Here is a 21011-nt window from a genome sequence, read left to right on the forward strand (position 1 = left end):
TTTGGCTGTAGCTTGCATGTCCCAGGCTACAATTCTTTGCTGTTCCAAATAAATCCAGTTTTACAGGTAAAATAACTTTTCTTAAAAGGTTTTATTTATTTTTAGAGAGACAGGGAAGGGAGGGAGAAAGGAAGAGAGAGAAACATCCATCTGTTGCCTCTCACCTGCCTCCAGCTGGGGACCTCGCCCACAACCCAGGCCTGTGACCTGAGTGGGAATGGAACCAGCGACCTTTTAGTTCACAGGCTGGCACCCTAACCCACTGAATTGTTGGGAAACGCCCGGCCTGGTTTCAGAAGCCGTAACCCTGCCAACAGGCTGGAGGGCCCCAAGACTGGAAATAATCAGGAGGCCTTGGAGAAACAGGCTCCTGAGGAGATTTGGCTTAGCCCCTGCCTCTCAGCTTTGCCACGGATGGTCAATGGCCAGTCACAGGTAAGTGACTTCGTGCTGAGGTACACAACCTAAGACAGGTATTGGCCGATATTGGCAGCAGACCAGAAATTGGGGGACACAGAGAAGGGGCAAAAAGGTCCCCACACCTCTCGCTTGGCTTGGACATGGCCGGTGTCCTCATTGCAGCCGAGAAGCAATCTCCTCATCTCTTGGTGGCTCCCTCCCCACGCCTGGCTCAGGCTTGAAACAGTGCAGGGAAAACAGCCCTAAATCAGGTCTGGCAGGTCCCGGGGTGATCAGGCCTAGAGGTAAATTCTTCGGAGCGCGCTCTGTTCCTCCCTCAGATCTCTGGTCAGCTCATGCTGCGAAGAACCTTTGTTTACCCCCCGTACCTGGTACTGTTAAGACATTTACTTTATTTACATTTTTTACCCTATATCTTTAAGGCTCCTTTAAGTCTACTTCCCCCTTATCTATAGTCTCTACTGCTGATTCTAATCTCCTCTGAGACCCTTGTACATCAGTGAATTCCTGTCACTTGTTTTCTTAAAGGTATCTATTCCCTGTGAACCTTAATATGCTAATGTAATGAGATGATGTTTGCATTCCTGTTACATACCCCACTGATACGATTTTCAATAAAGGCCTTGGAACAAAGGGCGACGGGGCCTTCCCCATAGATGGGCTTCCCCACTAGGGGGATGCGCCACGGCCGTCTCCAGTGAGAGGGAAGTGCCCCCATCGGCTCTCCTGGCAAACAGAGAAGTGTTTGCAGCATTTTGTGTTTATTCCCCATCATCCACGACAACCCCGGGACGGGCTCTGCGGGTTTCAGAGCGCCGCTCCCACCTCAGCGGGCCCCCACCGGTTCCCCTCAGGTTTCAGGGGGTGCTGCGCTCTCTGCGGGGCCCCCGCCCCGCGGCGACACGCCCCTACAGCCGCCACGCAGGGCGACACTGAAGCACACCTTCCATGGCTAAAATAACTGTTACTTTTAAGGTCAACTTGCCGCAAAGCCTCGGGAGGGAGCACAGCCCCACCGCCCTTTGACCCTGGGCTTCGGGCCTCGGTTGCGTTGAGACAATACATTTCCGTTGTCTTCAGCCACCTGCTTGTGGTCTTTTGTTACAACAGCCCTGGAAACTAGTATTGGTACAATGGTTATGCAAGAGCATCTGACAGTCGTTTTATTTTACATTTTACCTATTATCAGAGATTGAGCATATTTTCAGCTACTCGCGGGCTCTTTGGGCTTCATGTTCGTTCAGTTCTGTTTGCTTTAACAGCTTTACTGAGATACAATTCACCCATCCGAAGTGCACAGCTCAGGGAGGGCGGTGCCAGACCTCCTGAGCCACGACACCCATGCCCCGTCCTGCCTTCCCTTCCTGGTGCGGCACCGACCTGTGGGGGTGCGCGGGGGACCGGAGCTCCTGCTGGGCTGGCTCCAGTCACAGCCAAGGATGACCTCAAGCCAGCGCACACAGGTTCTCATGTGCTCTTCCTGGAACGGCTGCTTGCTTCCCAGACTCTAGTAAATGCCTGAGAAATACTTGCAGAAATATTAGGAGCCAGCATTTTGGGCTCTGACTTTGTACCAGGAGCTGTGCTTTTCTCAAGAACCACGACACGCTGGCTGGTGGGGCTCAGTGGACTGAGCGCTGGCCTGCGAACCAAAGGGTCGCTGGTTGATTCCCAGTCAGGGCACAGGCCTGGGGTGCAGGCCAGGTCCCCAGTGGGGGACACACGAGAGGCAGCCACATGTTCATGTTTCTCTCCCTCTTTCTCCCTCCTTTCCCCTCTCTCTAAAAATAAATAAATAAAATCTTAAAAAAAAACCCCAAAACATGAAAAGTAAGCACTACTGGTACCTCAGAGAGACTCAGGGGTTCGGTGACGTGCCCAGGGACACACAGTAAAGAGGAGACTAAAGGAAGAAAGGAGCCATGTACCATGGGGCAGCCACAGGTGTCCGGGCTGAGCGCCTTCCTCTGCTTTGAGGGTGCTAGTCGGGCGCCTTGTGCGAGTGCAGATGAAGCAGCCTGGGGTGTGGGGTGGGGGTGCGGGAACCTGGGTGGGCCGCAGAGTTTCGTCGGCGGAAGGCTTCCTGGAGGAAGCAGCGTTTGCTACTAGGGTCCTGCTGATATTTTCATCTTGTGATTCCCCCACACTCCGGATTTTTCTGTTTATTATGTAATTTCCTGATAGCCTGAAGTTGCCAGACCTGTTCCAGAGCCAGCTGAGCCCGAGGACAGGGAGGGGTGCCACCCATTCAGGAGAAGTGTAGGTGTGTGAACGGAGTGCACCCTCACTTATAGGCATGGGGAGAGGCGGCCAGCGATCCCTGGGACACTTGGCAGGTGGCAGAGGCCGGCAGGAAACCTGGGCACCAGCAGAGTTGGCTCATTTGGAGGCAGAATGTCAGGCAAAGAGGGCAAAGGCGCAGAGAAGCATTCAAGGTTGCAGCCCACACTGGTGTACACAGGGCCGTGGGGTGAGGGGCGAGGGTAGAGGGGCCAGAGATAGCAAACACGGGGCGGGGGGCGACAGCAGAGGGGAATGGGGTGTGGGCCACCAGCTGGGGCCACCAGCTGGGGCCTGGCTCCACACAGCAGGCAAGTGCTGCCCTGCCCTGGTGTGCCCTTGGGTCAGTTCCACCGTCTGTCTTCCCGTCCCCCGTGGAAGCCCCGGGGAGCAGCCTCAGAGGGCCCAGTGCTGGCCTGGCCCCAGAGGCGGGGCGGGGGGAGGAGGCAGGCATGGACTGGCGTCGTCGCCAGGGCGGAGCCGGGCGGTGGGGGGCAGGATGGTCAGAGGAGAGGCCAGAACTGCCTCTGGTTTCGGGTCACCAAAGCGACACCCCCTGTTGGTCTCTGGTTCTGGAAGTATTGCTTTCGCCTTGTAGACAATCTGGAAGCTGCAGAAAGATGCTGAGAAGTCCATATAAAGCGCAGGCGCCGACGGGCATGGGGTGGGGGGGCGGGGCCCCCCTGCTGGGGCAATAGGCTGTGGGGAGGGACGGAACGTATCCCAGTTGCTCAGAGGGCAATTCAGGTCACCTCTCAAACCCTGGGCTTCCTCATCCTCACATGGGTGACAACAGGATCTCGGGGCCCAGGCGAAATTATGCTCGCAATCACGGCTCCAGGTGCACCCGCTGCTCCCACTGCCGGCAGGATGAGACCTGCCTCCCTGGTGAAGCCTCGGGCAGGCTGTTGACTTACTCAGCTGCATCTTGTTTCTTCAGATCCGGCCTCCCAAGGCCTTTGCTCATGCTGGGCCCGCTGCCCAGAACGCCTGCTTCCCCCCAGCAGCCAGGTCCCGCGGACAGCGTTTCTGGCTGGCCTCCTGCAGGCCTGCAGCACATCCAATCATCTCTGTAAGGCGAAGGCTGTTATCCTTGGTGTCCTGGCTGGTCCCTGTGTAGACTGTGAGCTCCTCCCAAGGGCTGGCCGAGTGTGGCGCAATAACCTGTGTGCCAGTTGGGCGGCAGCCGAGGGTCCCCCGTTGGCCCGGCCTCAGCAAGCCCTGGGTCCAGGCTCCCCTGCGCCAGGTGGGCAGGCCAGCAGCGCCTTGCATGAGGAGCCAGCTGTCCAGCTCAGCTCCCCTGGGGACGCTGCTGACCTCGGCCCCCACCCACTGGTCTATGTGCGTCCTCATTTTATCGGGCACCGCTGGGCCAGGGCCTGGGGATTTGCCCATGGAGAAGCTAAGCCTGAAGCTGTGCCCAGGCATTCCAAGTGTGCACAGCGAGGACAGAGAGGATGGCAGTTGAGGAAGGCAGGGAACCCCTGGCCGGTCTGCCTCACCTGGGAAATGATGGTTGAGCTGGGGCTGGGGTCACGGGATGGACAGCAGGGCATCGGGGCGCCATCACTCTTCCCAGGAGCCTCTGCTCTGGGCCTTGACTCAAGGCTGAGGCTCTGAGTCCTAGAGGGGCCCTAGGGAGCCGCGGATGTAGCGAGAATGGGGCTGATGGGGCCAGGATCCGCCTGAACCCCAGGCGGGGAAAGCTGCCAGGCGGCGGGGGAGGGGCGGGCCCAGCAGAGCTCCTGGGCAGCCCTGGGCCTGTGGGGGGGCGGTGCGCTGGCCAGAGTGGGGCCCCGTACAGCCCTGCTCTGGCCCAGCTCCTCCAGGAAGCACTCCAGAGCACATGGGACCCAGGACAGACGTCACATTGTCCCTCTGCTCTCTGGCGCAGCAATCTAGGTAGGACCCCCTCCCCCTACTGTCGGGCCTGGCTGTGAAGGCGCATGACCCAGGCCCTCTTCTACCCCTAGACAAGGTCGGACAGTCAGTGGACAAGCCTTTACCCGCCGTGGGCTGTGTCCTCCCCTGGGTGCCGGGAGCCCTTGTCCCTACAGGAGGGTCAGGCAGCACCCGGGAAGGGAGCATGTGCTTGCTGCGGACATTTCTGGGGCGCCGCTCAGCCCCCGCGCCGTCTCTGGCGTTCCTCAGCCAGGAGCAGCCGCTGAGCCGGCCCCAGCTCCTCTGCTTGTCTTAGTGACCCTCTTAGGGTCACTAAGGTATAGTGACCATAGCGTAGGATGTCCACCGGCATTGGGTGGCCAGGCCTGAATGTCCCCACTTTCCAGATGAGGAGACTGAGGCTCAGAGAGGAGGTCTGACCTGCCCTAGCGCCTGGGAGTGGAGGGGGCGCCCAGTTCAGGCGCTGAGCCGGTCTTACTCCATGGCCACAGCTTGAGGCAGAGGCCCTGGGCTGGGCCCGTGAGGTGCTGCTGAAGGCTGAGGGCCGCCCTTGTCTGCACACACAGGCAGATGCAGGGACAGATGCGTGCACACAGAGACAGGTACGCACAGACACACAACGACACAGAAACATACGCAGAGGCAGAGGCAGACACACACAGATACGGAGACACGCAGGGACAGGGAGACACACATTCAGACAGACACCCAAAGAGACATAGATGCACAGAGAGGCACAGACACAGCAGACACACAAAAGGCAAAGAGAGAGAGGCACACGCAGCCGCGAAGTCTCCACTTTGCCCGCCTACCTGCTTGAGTCTGCCTCCCAGGGGTGCCCCGCCTGCCAGACGCTTCCTGCCACTCCGCCCCGTCCTTTGCTCTGAGACCTTTGTCCAGGACCACCTCCCCGGAGCAGAGACTGAACCCTCCTCACATTTCTGGTGCCTGTGGCACACCCTGGTGTGAGTTTCCCCATCTGCCACTGCAGAAGCTCTGTGGCCCCTGAGACACAAAGCCCGCTGTGTGCCGGGCCAGGCCCTGCGGCCTGGTCGCTGTTCAAAGGATCCTGCTCCTCGACTGCACTTGAGGCCCGGGGGCGCGGGGCAGGCGTGAACGTGGGTGGGGTGCCCTGCCAGGGCACAGGGGCAGCCCCCCCCTTCTGGGGCAACATATGAAACCCAGTGCAGGTGCCTATGAGCCCGCGTGGGTGCAGGCAGAGGCAGGATGGGTGCTCAAGAAGGTGGAGGGTCCCAGCCCACACTGCTCCCACCCTGGCAGGACAGTCCCGTTCGAGGACATGCTGCAGCGGCCGCGGGAGGCCTTCAGGACGGGGCGGAGTTCCGGGCCGCCCAGCTCAAGGGCCTGGGCCACTTCCTGGAGGGGAACAAGCAGCTTCTGCAGGAGGTGCTGGCGCAAGACTTGCGCAAGGTGAGGTGGCGAGAGGCAGAGCTGGCAGTGCCCCCATGCATTCCTGCGCATTTACCAGCCCTTCCTTGGCACACAGTGGGCTCAGGCGCTCTCCACACTCACTCTACCGATCTTGGAGGGAGGTTCGAGTGTTGTCCCCACGTCACTGAGGAGAGCACAACATGTGGGGGTTATATGAGTTGCCCAAGTTCCCCCAGCTAGGAAGTGTCCGAGCCGGACCCGGAGCCCAGGCCTCCTGGCCCAGGGTCTGTGCTCCTTGCTGCTTGCTGTGCAGTGCGCAGGGGACGAGCTGCGCTGTCCCTGGAGACTGTGTCCGGACCCCTGATAGGGACCTTCGGGGATCCCGCACACTAGGTCTTCTCCCCGTCCTGCCCCCCGCCTGACCCTCGGATTTCACTCCTGCCCGAGCCAACCTTTGAGTCAGACGTCTCTGAGATCACCCTGTGCCAGAATGAGGTCGACCTGGCCCTCAGCAGCCTGAACACCAGGACGAAGGACGGGCCCGTAGCCTACAACCTGGTGCGCCACCTGCTGGGAGGGTGCAGCACCCACAGGCGGCTCCACCCCTGACCCCTTCCCCGGTCCTGACCCTGGGCAAGTTGCTGACTTTCTTGTGACCTCTGTGGTGGGGACTCCACTGCACAGGCACCTCAAGGGCCCTGGAAGTAGGGAGCTTTCTGGTGGCCCTTGGCTGGGCCTCACCGCCCACACTGTGTCCCAGTTAACGCAGCTGGACTCCGCCTTCATCTGCAAGGAGCCCTTCAGCCTGGTGCTCATCATCGCGCCCTGGGACTACCCGGTGAACCTGACCCTGGTGCCCCTGGTGGGCGCCCTCGCCGCGGGTGAGGAGAGAGTCTGAGCCCTCACCCTTCCTGGCCCCAAAGCCCTTCCCAAAGTGGCGGGGTTGGGGGTCTCAAAATTCCACCATGCCACGTCCTGACCCTCCCACACCCTCCCCACATCTTTGCATTCCGCTGCTGGCCCCTGGGAGGGTGTGGGGACACCAGCTCCCCCGATAGTTCCCCATTTGACACTGCAGGAAACTGCGTGGTGCTGAAGCTATCAGAAATAAGCCAGAACACAGAGAAGATCCTGGCTGAGGTCCTGCCCCAGTATCTGGACCAGGTGAGGGTGGCCCTGCCCCATCAACCCCAGCGTCCCACATCCCTGTCCTTGCCGCCTGGGAGGTTCGGCTGTCCCCCACCCAGAGCCCACAGTGTCCCCTGAGCTGCCTGTCCCTCTATGCAGAGCTGCTTTGCCGTGGTGACAGGTGGACCTGAGGAGACAGGGCAACTGCTGGAACACAAGTTTGACTACATCCTCTCCACAGGTGAGGGTGGCCCCGACCAGCATCCTGGCGGCACTGGGGACATCCAAGGGTGGTGTTGAAAAGGCTGTTGGTGCAGGTGGCTGTGGCGGGGAGCGGGGGTGTCACAGACGGTCATCAGCCAGGCCTCTGGGCCTTGGAGGGTGGGATCCTGGGGGCAGCTCAGCTGGGGCCGATCTGAGGTGGCGCCAGAACCATCTGGCCAAGGCCAGTTGAGAATAGAGGTCAACTCCATGTCCCCAAGGAGCCCTCAAGTCGGCAAGATTGCCATGGCCACAGCCACCAAGCACCTGACGCCCGTCACGCTGGAGCTGGGGGGCAAGAACCCCTGCTACGTGCACGACGACTGCGACCCCCAGACCGTGGCCAACCGTGTGGCCTTCTTCCGCTACTTCAACACCGGCCAGACCTGCGTGGCCCCCGACTACGTCCTGTGCAGCCCCGAGATGCAGGAGCGGCTGGTGCCCGCCCTGCAGAGCGCCATCACCCGGTTCTACGGCGACGACCCCAGGAGCTCCCCCGACCTGGGCCGCATCATCAACGACAAGCATTTCCAGCGGCTCCAGGGCCTGCTGGGCAGCGGCCGTGTGGCCATCGGGGGCCAGAGCGACAGCAGCGACCGCTACATCGGTGAGTCCCGCGCTCCTGGCCTCGGGACCCCCTGGCTAAGGCCCCTCCACGCTGGAGGCCACAGATGGGCTGAAGCTGGGCCCTGGGATTGCCACGGCCCCACCGCCGGAGCCCGGCCGGGTCCCCGGCTCTGGTGCCACGATTCCGCGGCACTAACGCCACATGTCGCCGTGGTCTGAGCCTGTGGGCCCGTGACTCCCAGGCCTGGCTTCTCTGAGCCGGGCCCCCCGCGTCCCAGGGCGCCCGAGCGCTCAGATCCCCGACGTCCCCGCACCGTCCGCTGCTCCACGGCCGCGACCCAGGTCCTGTGAGCTCGTGGTTCCCGTTCCCAGCACCTGCTGGGCTGTCGCTGCAGAGCGAACGCCGGCCTCTGGGCCACACGGCCCAGCGGTGGCACTGGTGCTCCAGCAGGCTGGGACCTGGCACCTTGGGGTTCAGGGTCTGAGAGCCAGTCACCCCGCAACTGTAAGACCAAGGCCGGGGCTCCTCTGGGCCCTGGTCGCGGTCACCCCTCGGGGGCGGTGGGGAGGCTCTCTTCCCTAGATGCTCCCGACCTGGAGCCCCGGGTCCCCAGGTGCCGGGCCCTGCCCGAGGCCCCGCGCCTGGGGCTGAGCCGCGCCCTGTGCCCGCCCGACAGCCCCCACGGTGCTGGTGGACGTGCAGGAGACGGAGCCGGTGATGCAGGAGGAGATCTTCGGGCCCATCCTGCCCATCGTGACTGTGAGGAGCCTGGACGAGGCCATCGACTTCATCAACCGCCGGGAGAAGCCCCTGGCCCTGTACGCCTTCTCCAACAGCCAGCAGGTGGGGGCTCGGCCTCCAGGCAGCAGCGGAACTGAAAGAGGAGAGACTGTCGATCTCCCTCCCTTGTCCAGCCCTAACGCAGGGCGCCTGGACAAGGGCGCCCAATGGGAGTGGGCTCGGCACCAAAACCTGGCCAGATGTGTGGCAGGTCAGCCTCTGCCCAGACAAAGAGCCCCTTGTCTGCCGAGAGCTTCCCCTTTGCCAGAGCCACCCAGAGGCGGTGTATGGGCAAGCAGGGCCGGGAGGAACGGGGCGGAGCAATGCTGGGGCCTGACAGGCAGGCCGGGGTGGTGCTTGCTCCCTTTTCCGCCGGACTTCTAGTCACGACCCTCCGTGTGGAAAGTGCTTGAGAAGCGATGCCTGCTCAGGGGAAGACGGAGATGGGGAGGCTCCCCCGCTCCCCCGGGGATGGGAGGGGGCCGGAGCCCTCTTTCTGATGGCCAGTCCACCTGCCCCTTCCCGCCTGCCCCCAGGTGGTGAACCAGGTGCTGGACCGGACCAGCAGCAGCAACTCTGGGGGCAACGAGGGCTTCCTCTACCTGACTCTGGTATCCATGCCTATGGGAGGAGTCGGTGAGTCCTGCTCTCCTCCACCATCCAGCCCCCACTCCTGAGAAGCCTGCATTGGTACCCCGGGCCCAGGAAGGCCCAGTTTTGCCTTCACTCACTGTTCAACCTTGATCCAGGCCCAGGGCCTCTCAAGGCCTCAGTTTCCCTATCAGCATAAAGGACTCAGAATGGCCTGTCTTTCCCTGCCAGGGACGGGCGGTGGGCTGCGGCTGCGGCGGAGGGGCTGCCCGGCCGCAGGCCCTCTCTCCCGTGCACACGCAGGCAACAGCGGGATGGGAAGATACCACGGCAAGTACTCCTTCAACACCTTCTCCAACCACCGCGCCTGCCTGCTGTCCCGCCCAGCCCTGGAGAAGCCCAACGAGGTCTGCTACCCGCCCTACACTGCCCAGGAGAAGCAGCTAGTGACATCGGCCTTGAGACACCAGAGCTGCAGCCTCCTGTGAGCGCCCTGACCACTTCCAGCACCCTGACCCCTCACCTCTCTGTCGGACTGCTGCCCACGAGCTCAGTGGTCCCTGGAAGACTTGCGTCCCGTCTCTGAGTGCAAAGAGCCCGCTTGGAGATGTTTCTGAACTGTGCCCCTGCCGGGCAGATTTCTGGGCCGCTGGGCTACCTTTCTCAGGGCCAGAGTCCCCTCTGTGCCCTCCTGACAGATTCATCTGGTGACAGAGAATTCACCCCCTACAAGGCCGGGCAGCTCCTGAGGTTAGAAAGGACCCCTTCATATCAGATCTATAATTACGTTCCCCAAATACAGAGCTCTCATAGCTTCCCTCATGCCTGCTTTGGGGAGCGGGGTTTGCCTGACTTGAAGTGATTTGATCTTGAGCCCAGCTGTGGCCAATTGCCTGAAGGGTGTAATTGATGAGAACGCTGTCCGATGCTGTGTGTGGAATCGGCAGGAAGGAGTGCAACGGCTGATTGGTGGGGTCTGCTACAGGCACAGGAAGGGGCCGCGCACACGGGGGTCCCGGCTGTCATCCCTGCTCTGGACTCCCAGAAGATCAGGGCAGGCAGAGTTGTAATCTAGCCACTTCCTCTGACATATGGGGAAACTGAGGACTGAGGCAAGACAGGGCTGAACTGAGTTTATATAGGAAGGCAGGACAGAGCGGGGGATGGTGGGAAATGTGAGGTAGGGATCAGTAAACAGAAGCTATCTGGTCCCTTGTGACAGCCTCTCGCTCTCTCCCCAGTCCCCAACCTGGGAGCCCACTTCCAATCCCCCTAGTGTTGCTTTGATGGGCCCCTCATCCCTCAGCGCCTGGGCTAGTGGCCTGAGGTGGAGGGAATAAGGGGAAGTATGACCCTCCTGTTGCCCTGGGGAATTTTGGGGGACAGTTGTCTCCAAAAGGACCCAGGGTGGACTCAAAGGAGGTGCTCATTAAGCTTGTTGATGACTGAAAAGGAGAGTGAATAAGGAGGAAGGGAGGGAGGGAGGGATGGAAGGATGGATGGAAAGATGAGACAATGGGTGGAGAGAAGAGCAGGTGAGTGGACGAATGATTTGATGGGTAGTTGGTTGGGTGGATGGATGAACTGATGCGTGGGCAGGTGGCCCAGGTAGAAGCTAAGCGACCACTGGGCCTGGGTCTAGCGATCCCCCTCTGGCCTTGGAAGCTCTTCCTCAGAAAGGCCACTGGACTGAAAAGAGAGACGGCCAGAGGGACCGAGGAGAGTCAGTCAGAGCACGTCCAGCCTTGGTCCGGGCAGGGGGTCCGGTGAGCAAAAACCAGAAGATGCTGCTCCCGGGAGACACTGCCCTCGCTGCACCTGATCTTGTCCCCTTTGCTCTCTCGGCCATCGGCGGCGGTGGTTCAGATAGGGGACAAAGCTCCAAGGGCCATGCGGCTGCCGGGGGGCCACTGGAGGCGGGGTGGGGAAGGCAGTCCCGGAATGCCAGAGCAGAGTCTGCAAAGGAGGCTGTTGAAGAGAGGCCACAAACGTGACAAGTGTCACCCGTTCACTCTCTCCCTGCCAGTTCCAGCCCCTTTGTTTCTCGGTCCTGGCTGAGCAGCTCAGTTCTGGGGAACAGCATGGTCCAGACACAGTGCAAACGCTGTCCTGCTTTTCACGGCCGGCACACGGGGTCCTGAGAGCCTTGAACCCCTCCAGGCCTTTGCTGAGCTGCTCTCTCCTCCCACTCCTCCCTCACTCCCACCTCCTCCCACCCCAGCGCCCCACCCCGCTGTCCCCCCACCCCAGGAATCCAGCTCAAATTCCAGACTGGTCTCACAGAGCTCCCTGCGTTTCCCTGCGTTCCGCCTGAGCAGCTTGGGTGCGCAGCACTGCACGGCCACCTCGGGAGCCAGTGGCTTCGGGCAAGTCCCTTCACGCCTCTGAGCCTCTGTTTTCTGAGCTTGTAGAATGGGGCTCCCACTGCCTCTCAGCGTTGCTCTGAGGGTTCGATGAGAGCACGTGTGTCTGGGCCCAGGGTCCCCTCTCCAGGGGCGAGCAGAGTCCAGATTTCCGTCAGCCAAGCCAACGCCTGGCACGGAGGCCCTGGCTGCAGAGGGGCCCCGACCACTCACCTCCAGAGCCTCCCAGGGCCCTGGCGCGGCCTTGAGGTTCATGAGAGCAGCCTCTCCTTCACTGGTGGCCACGGGGGTCTCCTGTCCGAGGCATGGGGGCCCCCCAGGGTTTCTTAGGGCTCAGGGATCAGCTTCAGCCGTCGGTGCCGGTTCCACTGCGGTAACCGACCATAATCCAGAGTGGGCCGTTAAGGAAAACGACAGGCTTGGCAGGGCGGCTCTGTTGGTTGGAGCATCAGCCCATAACCGAAGGGTTGCGGGTTCGGTTCTCGGGCAGGGCACATACCTGGGTTGCAGGTTGATCCCGGTCTGGGCACAGGCGTGTGTGGCCTCTGGTCTGGACACATATCATCCCAATCAGGCACCGACCCCCAGTCCCGGCCCACACAGGGGGCTCCGGGCCATGCTTCTCCCTCCCACCCGAGTTTCTCTCTCTCCCTCTCTCCCTTGCTCTCTCTGTCTCTAAAGCAATGAAAACAAAAAAATGTCCTCAAGTGAGGATAAAAAAAGAAAATACAACTACATTATGGGTGAGCCCCCTCTCACCCCCCACCTCTCCCATCCCTCGCCGCCCCCCTCCTGCCAGGCCAGCTGGCAGGAGAGCGCAGGGTGGCGATGGGGGGGGTGGAGGAACTGCCCCGATGTGGGCGCTGTGGAAGCACCGCAGGAGTGGGGTGAGCAAAGTCCGGGGGCGGGGTTAGAACCCGCTGAGGATGGCAGGCGGTCTGGCGGGGGCTCCAAAGCCACTGGACAGTGGCCCTTAGGATTGGCTCCCAGGTCACGTGGCTCTCCTGGGTCAAGCCTTACAGTTGTGTGGCTTGCCTTAGGTTTTGACTCCTCTCTGAGCCTCAGTTTCCCCAACTGCAGTGAAGACGGACCCGTTGCGATGCTTCTTCCCTCGGTCAGGCCAGTGTCTGCCGTGTGTATGCCTCCCGCTCTTGCCCTCCCTCCTCACGCCACGGAGGCTGCTGGCGGCCAAGACAGGGCCTAGGCCCAGGGAGGATGCTGGCTCTCCCCGAGTCACGCAGCCTGTCAGGGATGGGCGTCAGAGCCAAGGGGAGCTGGGGGCCCCTCCGCTTCTTGGGGCTCAGTGGTGGAATCAGCCAGCCACCTGCAGACTGTCCTCGCTGCTGTGACGCACACACGTACTCGTGACACAGATGTGAACACACAATCCTCAGGCTTGCATGCACTCACGTGCACACACACGTACTCAGTATGGTTTGGTGGGGGCTGCTGTTTCTGGGGGCTCTTACGCCAGCTCCCGGACCCCCTTCCATTCTATAAGCACCCTCTGAAACAGGGAAGTTAAACCTGCCAAGAGAAGGGAAACTTCCCAGGACCCCCTCAGAGTTGGGGGCCCAGCACCTCCTCACAGGAAGCCCCCTGGCCCCGAGCAGCCCCCTAAACAGCCAGGTCTGCTGAGCGGGCCCTTCCTCCCCCGCGCGCACCCCGGCCTGAGGCCCAGCCCCAAGTCAGCAGAATCTCAGCACAGCTGGGCGGCCTCGCTGTCCTGGCTCCTGACTCCCCCCACAGACCCTGAGGCCCCAGCCCGGAGCGCACAGGGCGCAGGGGCTAGGAGAGAGGCAGATGCGGCTCACCCACTGACCTCTGTGCCAGCCGCGGCCACATCCCTCCGCCTCCTGGAACCCAGGTTTGATCATGAAACTGAGCGAGTGACAGCTGCCCACCAGCCTCTGGGGGTGCCCCTCCCCCACCCCCACGAGCCCTCAGGACATCCTGTCCCGTGGTGCCCTGGTTTCACACTTCATCACCCCTGCTGCCCTGTTGGGAGCCACAGTCGGGGTGGTGGACAGAAGGACTGAGGCAGGCCCAGTCCCCACCACGATCTGAGTGTAGTGGGGCAGCTGCAAAGAGGGTCGGCCACGAGGGTCCCGGCCGCGGAGCCTCCAGGTGGTGGGCCTGGTTCCGGCCAGGGCTGGGCAGCCTGGGAGGACTCCGGCTGGGGATGAAGGCCTGGGCTGCCTGGCGGGGCTCCAACCTCAGAGCGCCAGTGCCTGGCACAGAGTAGGCACCAGGTGACCGGACTGGACAGTTCACTGCCCAGCGCCGACTCTCCCCTCAGTGACCTTTGGACCATCCTTGAGGCCACGCCAGGGCGCTGGGAGGCTGTGGGAGGTGAGTGGTCGGGGCCCCTCTGCAGCCAGGACCTCCGTGCCCAGCGCTGGCTTGGCTGACGGAAGAGTCTGGACTCTGCTCACCCCCGGAGAGGGGACCCAGGGCCCAGACATGTGTGCTCTCATCGAACCCTCACGGCAACTGAGTTAAACCGGTCGCTCTGGGGGGCTGCAAGGGCAGAAGCAGGTTGCTGAGGGGGCGAAGGGAACAGGGCGTTCCTTGCCTGGGGGGCCACCAAGGCTCATGCCTTACTGAGTAACTGGCAGCGGCCTAGCCTGGTGGTGGCGCTGGGCTCAGCCGGCGGCCCAGGCGAGGGCAGCAGTCCAGGCCCACCTGCCCTGGACTGGACGCCTGTGAAGCAAACGGCCTCGCTCAGCAGCCCGCCAGGGCTCTCTTAAGGGGCGTTCATGTTGGTCCCAGGCCTCGAAGAGTCCCTCCCTGCAGGTGATTTTCCAAGGCCACGTGCAGCCCCCTGCTGGAACCCCAACCTGGCTCTGGGAGGCGGGGCTGTTGCAGAGAAGGACAGGGGACTGTAGGACCTGAACTCAGTGAACTGTGGCAGCGGCCAGGCCTGTGGTGTGCAGCGGGTCAGGGACACACCATGTTCCTGACCTCTGGCCGGACTCAGCCCCTGCCACCCACCCCTGCTCTCCTCCAGCTCCTCCCAAACACTTCCTGCCGGGGACATAGACACCTGTCGGTGTAGGTGCAGCGCACCCCAGGCCTGGAGGTCCAGGAGGCCTGGACGGACGCCCACCTGCAGGTAAGCACTGTGCTCCCTGCTCCCTGCACTGGCTCAGGAGCACGCAGAAGGGGCGGGAAGGAGCAGGAGTCGCCTGGAACCCTGACACTGCACAGCTAAGGCAGGTGATGCTCCCTGCTACCCAGGTGGCGCCCTGGCTTCCCAGTTTATGACATGGGAGCATAACCCCCACTGTCGGGAGTGTGCCCTGGGGGGTCCATCGCCCAGAATGTCTGGGCCTCTTCTCAACTCAGGAGAAGGCAACTCCTCGCTAAGGGAGCAGGACCATGGCCTCAGAGGAAGCAGGGGAGGCGATGCTTCCTCTCCCAGGGAGGGTGCTCACAGGGGCTGCAGGCACCAGGAGGGACAGACCTTAGCTGGACCACTGGAGGTGCAGTGGACTCAGCTGAGCGACCACCCAGCCACATCTTTTGACAGCAGCTGACCCGCCCGGCTTGGACCTGCCGGGAGCTAGCTCACCGCCACCATCCCAGCTCTGAGCACCGGAGCTGCCTAAGCAGGTCCACCCACAGGGTCCTCCACCCCAGCCTGGATGTGCTCACTGCCGCTGCCTCAAGAGCCCTTGCGCCGTGTGGCAGTGATCGGGGGCACGCACGGCAATGAGATGTCAGGTGTCTACCTGGCCCGGCACTGGCTGCAGGCCCCTGGGGAGCTGCGGAGGCCCAGCTTCTCTGCCACGCCGGTGCTGGCCAACCCGGCAGCTGCAGCTGCCTGCCGCCGCTACGTGGACTGCGATCTCAACCGCTCCTTCACTGGCACCTTCCTCACGTGAGTGTCCTTGCCGCTGTGGAGCCCCTGCCCACCAGGCTGGCTCAGCCTCTTGGACTGGCACTGAGGTCTTCACCTCAAACTCCCCCACCAGCCACTAGCAAGACAGACCCTTCTGCTGTCACTGCCCATTCTTCCTTTTTCAGCTTAAAGAAATCCAAATTGATGGCACCTCCTCCAGGAAGCCCTTCCTGATCTCAGACTGGGTCATGGCCTCCTCTGGGTTCCCCACTCCTTGCCTTAGATCCATCCCCACAAGCTGCATTTACTTGTCTTGGGGTACCCTAGACACTGTTTCACACCCTCCTTTAATGGGTGTTCACTGAACCCCATCTCTGAGCCAGGCTCTGGCCAGCTCGCGTAAGAGAACGGGAAGTAGAACCAAGGTGGTGTTCTCAGCTTACTGGTAGAGACAGAGGAAGAACCCAGCACCCACAACCCAGAAGGCTAAATGCAGGACGGGGGCTTCACAAACCTGACCAAGATAGTCAGGCAGGGCTTCCTGGAGGAGGTGGTATCTCAGCCACACCCCAAAGGCTGAGTAGAAGTTAACCAGGTGAAGAGAGGAGAAAAGGAGTTTCCAGGGAAGGACCAGCAGGTGCACAGGTCTGGAAGTAAGACCAGCACGGTACTTAGAAGCGTGGCTGAAGTGAGAGCTGATGAGGCAAGCAGACAGGGGCCAGGCCAAGGGTTTGAACTTCACGGGGGCAGTGGGGGGCCAACAAGAGCCCTGAGAGAGGCAGGCGGGCTGCAGAGGGCGACGCACGGGCCCTCAGGCTGCTCCGACTCCTGCAGGGTCTCAGGGGCTTCCTCCTGTCAGCACACGAGGCTCCCTCTCCTCCCCTCCCCACAATAAACTGATGATGGACTGAGACTGTGGGTGGCTGATACCCCGTCCCTGCCCCTACAGTGCCAGGCCCCACCCGGATGACCCATACGAGGTGAAGAGGGCCCGAGAGCTGAATCAGTTGCTGGGGCCCAAGGCCTCAAGCCAGGCCTTTGATTTCGTCCTCGACCTGCACAACACCACGGCCAACATGGGCACCTGCCTCATCCTGGAAGCTGCCCACAATGTCTTTGCCATGCACCTGTGCCGCCACCTGCAGGTGGCGCTGTGCCCTGAGTGCAGACGAGGGAGGGTGGGGAAGAGACCGCCATGGGGTTGGTGCCCCCTCTGCGGGGGACTGGTATAGGGGGTGCGTCCTGGGCTCCAGTCCTGGGGCCTGCCACCTGCAGGTACTCCAGGCCCTCTGGACCATCCCCACCCCTCCCCACGTGGTGTTCTGTGCTTCCTTCGGGCTCCGGCCCTTCCCCCAGCTTCCTTTCCCAGCAGGCCTGGGGCCCTGACCCACCCCTCCGCTCGCAGCTGCAGAACCCGGAGCTGCCCTGCCAGGTCTTCCTGTACAAGTTGCCCGGAGAAGAAAGCTGCAGCCTCAACTCGGTGGCCAAGAACGGAATGGGTGGGCCTGGGCCTCAGACTCCGGAGAAGTTGCCAGGGGCCGGGAAGGGCATGGCCTGGCGACGGGCAGGGTCAGGGGCCTGGGGTCTGGAGCCCCCCAGCCCCTGCCTCTAGAGGACCTGCTTGACTCCTTCCCTCCTGGTCCCCAGGCCTGGAGCTTGGCCCCCAGCCTCAGGGAGTGCTACGGGCTGACCTTTTCACCAGGATGAGGGCCCTGGTGTCCTCAGTGCTGGACTTCATCCAGCTCTTCAACCAGGGTGAGACCCCCAAGGACTTGCTGGGAAACTAAGTTTCAAAGAGGAGAGGGCCTGGCCCAGGGGCCAAGGAGCCAAGTTCAGGGGCTGGCTGGGATCCAGCCCTGAGCGGCCTCCACGGCCCACTTCACCCTGGGCCTGGAGGACGCACAGGCTCACGCACCAGCCTCCCTCACAGGCACAGCCTTCCCTGCCTTTGAGATGGAGGTGTACAGAGCCGTGAGCAGCGTGCACTTTCCACGCACCGAGGCCGGGGACCTGGCAGGCATTGTGCATCCTCAGCTGCAGGTGGGTGTGTGTTATGGGGTGTGGACTCGTAGGTCACAGCCTTGGGGGCCTGTCAGAGGCAAGGACCACAGTGCCTCCCATAGTGTCACACCAGCACCTCAGAATCAGGAGTAGGGGGACAGTAGCCTGGGCTACCATGCCCACCCGTACTGTCTCTGCAGGGACCCTGCACAGCAGTTGGGAACTCTGAGCCACCGTGATGCTCACAGTGCTTGTGGTGGGCACCCGGGGGCTCCTCAACAGCCTGGACACACCCCTCCTGGCTGCCGAAGATGGAGGGCGGGGGTTGGGGGTGGAGCAGGCACGACCCTGCTTGGAGGTGCAAATACAGAGCCCTCTATATTCCAAGCAATTCTTCGAGCATCCTTATGCACGTTAGCAGGGAGTCCACGTCTCCCTCCCTAGGCCTTCCCTTCTTGAGTGTTCTAGGAAGTGGGTATTTCTGCTCCTAATCCTGCTTCTGTACGTGGCAGGAGGAAGGTAGCAAAGAATGGGCAGGCAACCAGCTGCTTGTGCTGTGTGCTGCCACATGGGGTCGCTGTGGAACAAGCTCCCCCCACCCCGCCCTTCACCTCGTCACCCCCTCACCTCAGTCCCCACACCGTCAGTGGACTTTGCTTCCTGCAGCGCCCAGGCTACAGGAGTGGCCAAACCGGCACCTTAGCCTCATTAGTAGCTGTTCCCCAAGCCCCTCCTCTGGCCTTCAGAGGAGAGAGGAGCTTCAGAGAGGGCCACCTACTCTGCTGCCTCAGGCCCTCCTCGCTCCATCTCAGAGCTTGGCGGTTGAGTCCAGTGACCAGCCAGAGGCTCTGCTGCCCTGATGGGTCCTTGTGGGCCAGCAGGATCCTCTCCTGCCAGTGGAATCTGGTGGGGGACCCTCCGGGATCAGAAGTGACCGAGTAATTCTGAACTTCTGCAAGGACGGGTGTGTCTTGGGGGCCTCCACCTCCCTCGGTCAGCCCTGCCCCTCCCCCAGCAGAAAGACCTGGCCGACCGCCCTGGCCAACCAGTCTGGCACGTGCTAGGGCCCGGTAGGGCCCGGGCATGAAAGGGAGGGAATACTGGGAAGAATGTGATATTCAAAAAGACCCTAAAGGACCAAAGCAACAACTGCAGGGAAAATCAGAACTTGGGCGTTCTTGTTCTGGTTACAGCTTCGTGTTTTCCATAGAGGTGTTGTCTCGTAGCAGTGTTGTGGGAGGGGGGCTCTGTCTTTTCGGGGTATAGGGCCTAGAGGGCCTTCAGTGCCATGCCCGTCCGCCTTGCAGAGGCTAAGTAACAGCAGTCATTTTGAGGGATTTCTTTCACAGTTTCAACATTTATTTAGTAAACTTTCATATTGTGTTTACTAACTGCCCGGCACTGTTTTAAGCACTATTGGCCATTTAGTTTAAACCTCAGGACAGTGGGGGAGAGAGTATAGCCCCTACTCTACAGACGGGGAAGAGGAGAAACAGAGAGGTTACGCGACCTGCTCCAGGCCACACAGCTACGAGGAGTTCGTGCCCAGTCTTCACTGCCTATGCCTGTCACTACTAGGCTCTGCTTCCACAACGATGAACGTCTTTCTAAGGGGACTGGTGTCTCTGTTCCTAGACACAGGGCCAGGTGGCATCTCAGTAGATGCCCTGTCACATTGATTGAAGAAGGGAAGGAGTGAGTGGGAGAGGCGATGAGTGAGGGGCATCTCTGGGGCCACCCCTGCTGGGGTCGCCCCTCGGGCTGGGGCAGAGGTCGGCCTCAGCCTCCTTGGCCTTTGGCTCCCCTCCCAGGACCGAGACTTCGAGCCGCTGCGGCCCGGTGCACCCATCTTCCAGATGTTCAGTGGCGAGGACAAGCTCTACGAGGGGGAGTCCACCGTGTACCCTGTGTTCATCAACGAGGCCGCCTACTACGAGAAGGGCATCGCCTTCTTCCAGACGGAGAAGCTCATGGTCTCCGTGCCCGCCCTGCCTGCATTGGCCCCCGCCCCCGCCCCAACTCCCTAACGCAGGCCACGCCTGCCCGGCCTCAGCCCTCCCCCCTGACCCTGAGGCCCAATCCCCAGCTCGGGGACCCCCTTGGCCCCCGGCCATGTGCCATGATCCTTGCCAAGCCCCCCACCTCCATGCCTCAGTTTCCCATTCTATAAAGTGGAAGGTGTCCAGGGGTCTTTGGTTTGTGTCCTCTGTCCTGTATGGCCTCTCTCTGTGGCCACAACTTCTGGGGCAAGTTTGGCCCTGTGTGGCCTTGGACATTCCATGTCCTGGGGCCAGGGGTAGCTGTCCCTGTGCCTGTGCTTGTCCGGGGCCTGTTCTGTGAGGGAAGCTTTGGGAAAGACTCCTTGGGCCAGCAGAGCAGCCTCTGGGGCCATGGCCAGAGAGGGGACGCTGCCTCCTACACTCCTGGGGCTAGCGAGTCAGCCTGGGAGAGCAGCAGTGTGTGCCCAGGTACACGTGCATGTGTGTGGGCGTCCGTGCGTGTGCCTGTCCCAGGTGCTGTGTGCGCGCGCGCACACGTGTTTCCAGGAACCTCGGCCCCTTGGCCGTTCTTCTGGGAGGAGCTGTGTGTGGCTGGGCGCACAGGCCAGACGTGCAGTCCCGGGCATGTGATGAGCCCAGCGCCCATGGGAGCCCAGGGAGTCAGCACTAGGGAAGGGGCGCAGCTCGACAGAGCCTCTCCAGCCAGGACAGCGGTCCAGGTGCAGGGACACAGGGGGAGATGCCTGGCTTAGCGTGGGAGGAGGTCCTACCGGAGAGGCAGAGGTTCCTCCACCACCCAGTATGCCCCCTGTCGTGGTCGGGGAAGGAGTGGGCGCAGGGTCTACTCCTGGGGCCCCTCAGTCCTGACCTAGGCAGCCTGTGCCAGGCGCCCACAGCAGGGCGGGCGGGAGTGGGCAGCGTGGGCAGGGCCCCGGGGGCAGACTCACGCCCACCTGAGCCCGGCTGGGTGGAGGCCCCGCTGACAGCGGGCCTGGCGGAGGCCCGGCTCCGTGCTCCCGGGCCGTCACTGCCTGGCCCCTCCGCAGCCCGCCTGCCCATCCGTCTCCCCGCGGCCACAGCTGCCACGCTGCCTCCTGCTATCGAGCAGTGAGATGAAAAGGTGTGAAAGATATGGGGACACCAGGGACAGGCTGGCAGGCAAGATGGATGAGGGGGCAGGGGGCCAGCAGGTGCCTCCGGCAGGAAGGGCTGGCCGGCTGGCCGGGAGGCGCCGTGCAGGGAGGCCTGCCTGTGTGCCTGGGGTGGGTGAGCGTGTGTATCTGGGCACACGGAGCCTGTGCACACACAAACACGAGTGGTGGCAGGTTGGCATGTGTGTGCACATGGGCTGACATGTCAGTGTGGTCGTGTACATGTGTGGGGATGTTTCCCCTCACACTCACACACACACACACACACACACACATTGTGAGCCAACAGAACCCCAGGCTGGGGGGTCCGGGCTGAGAGGGAGCTACCAG

At 62.0% G+C, this 21011-nt stretch overlaps 2 protein-coding genes across 3 annotated transcripts; both read left to right on the forward strand.

Annotated features, from left to right (window-relative positions):
* Window positions 1-2814: 2814 nt before the first annotated feature.
* LOC129068343 (aldehyde dehydrogenase family 3 member B2-like) lies at window positions 2815-9810 on the forward strand. Its single transcript, XM_054570524.1, is given in 11 exon segments — window positions 2815-2873; window positions 5884-5936; window positions 5939-6033; window positions 6442-6552; window positions 6755-6875; window positions 7073-7158; window positions 7282-7369; window positions 7583-7990; window positions 8628-8794; window positions 9268-9367; window positions 9626-9810. Coding segments are annotated over 11 exon segments (1473 nt in total).
* Window positions 9811-13996: 4186 nt separating this feature from the next.
* On the forward strand, window positions 13997-19601 carry ACY3 (aminoacylase 3). 2 transcript variants are annotated; one of them, XM_054570526.1, is made up of 8 exons: window positions 13997-14037; window positions 14696-14800; window positions 15218-15568; window positions 16479-16674; window positions 16935-17028; window positions 17177-17284; window positions 17460-17569; window positions 19342-19601. In XM_054570526.1, exons 3-8 carry the CDS (start codon window positions 15333-15335, stop codon window positions 19555-19557), a joined length of 960 nt encoding a protein of 319 aa, XP_054426501.1. In that variant the 5' UTR covers window positions 13997-14037; window positions 14696-14800; window positions 15218-15332; the 3' UTR covers window positions 19558-19601. The 2 variants fall into 2 exon arrangements, with proteins under 2 accessions (XP_054426501.1, XP_054426500.1); XM_054570525.1 differs by having other exon boundaries at window positions 15221-15568.
* Window positions 19602-21011: the final 1410 nt, after the last annotated feature.

The sequence above is a fragment of the Pteronotus mesoamericanus genome, unplaced genomic scaffold (genome assembly GCF_021234165.1).
Source record: "Pteronotus mesoamericanus isolate MK-2021 breed Mesoamerican mustached bat unplaced genomic scaffold, CSHL_Meso_final contig_214, whole genome shotgun sequence".
NCBI lineage: Eukaryota > Metazoa > Chordata > Mammalia > Chiroptera > Mormoopidae > Pteronotus > Pteronotus mesoamericanus.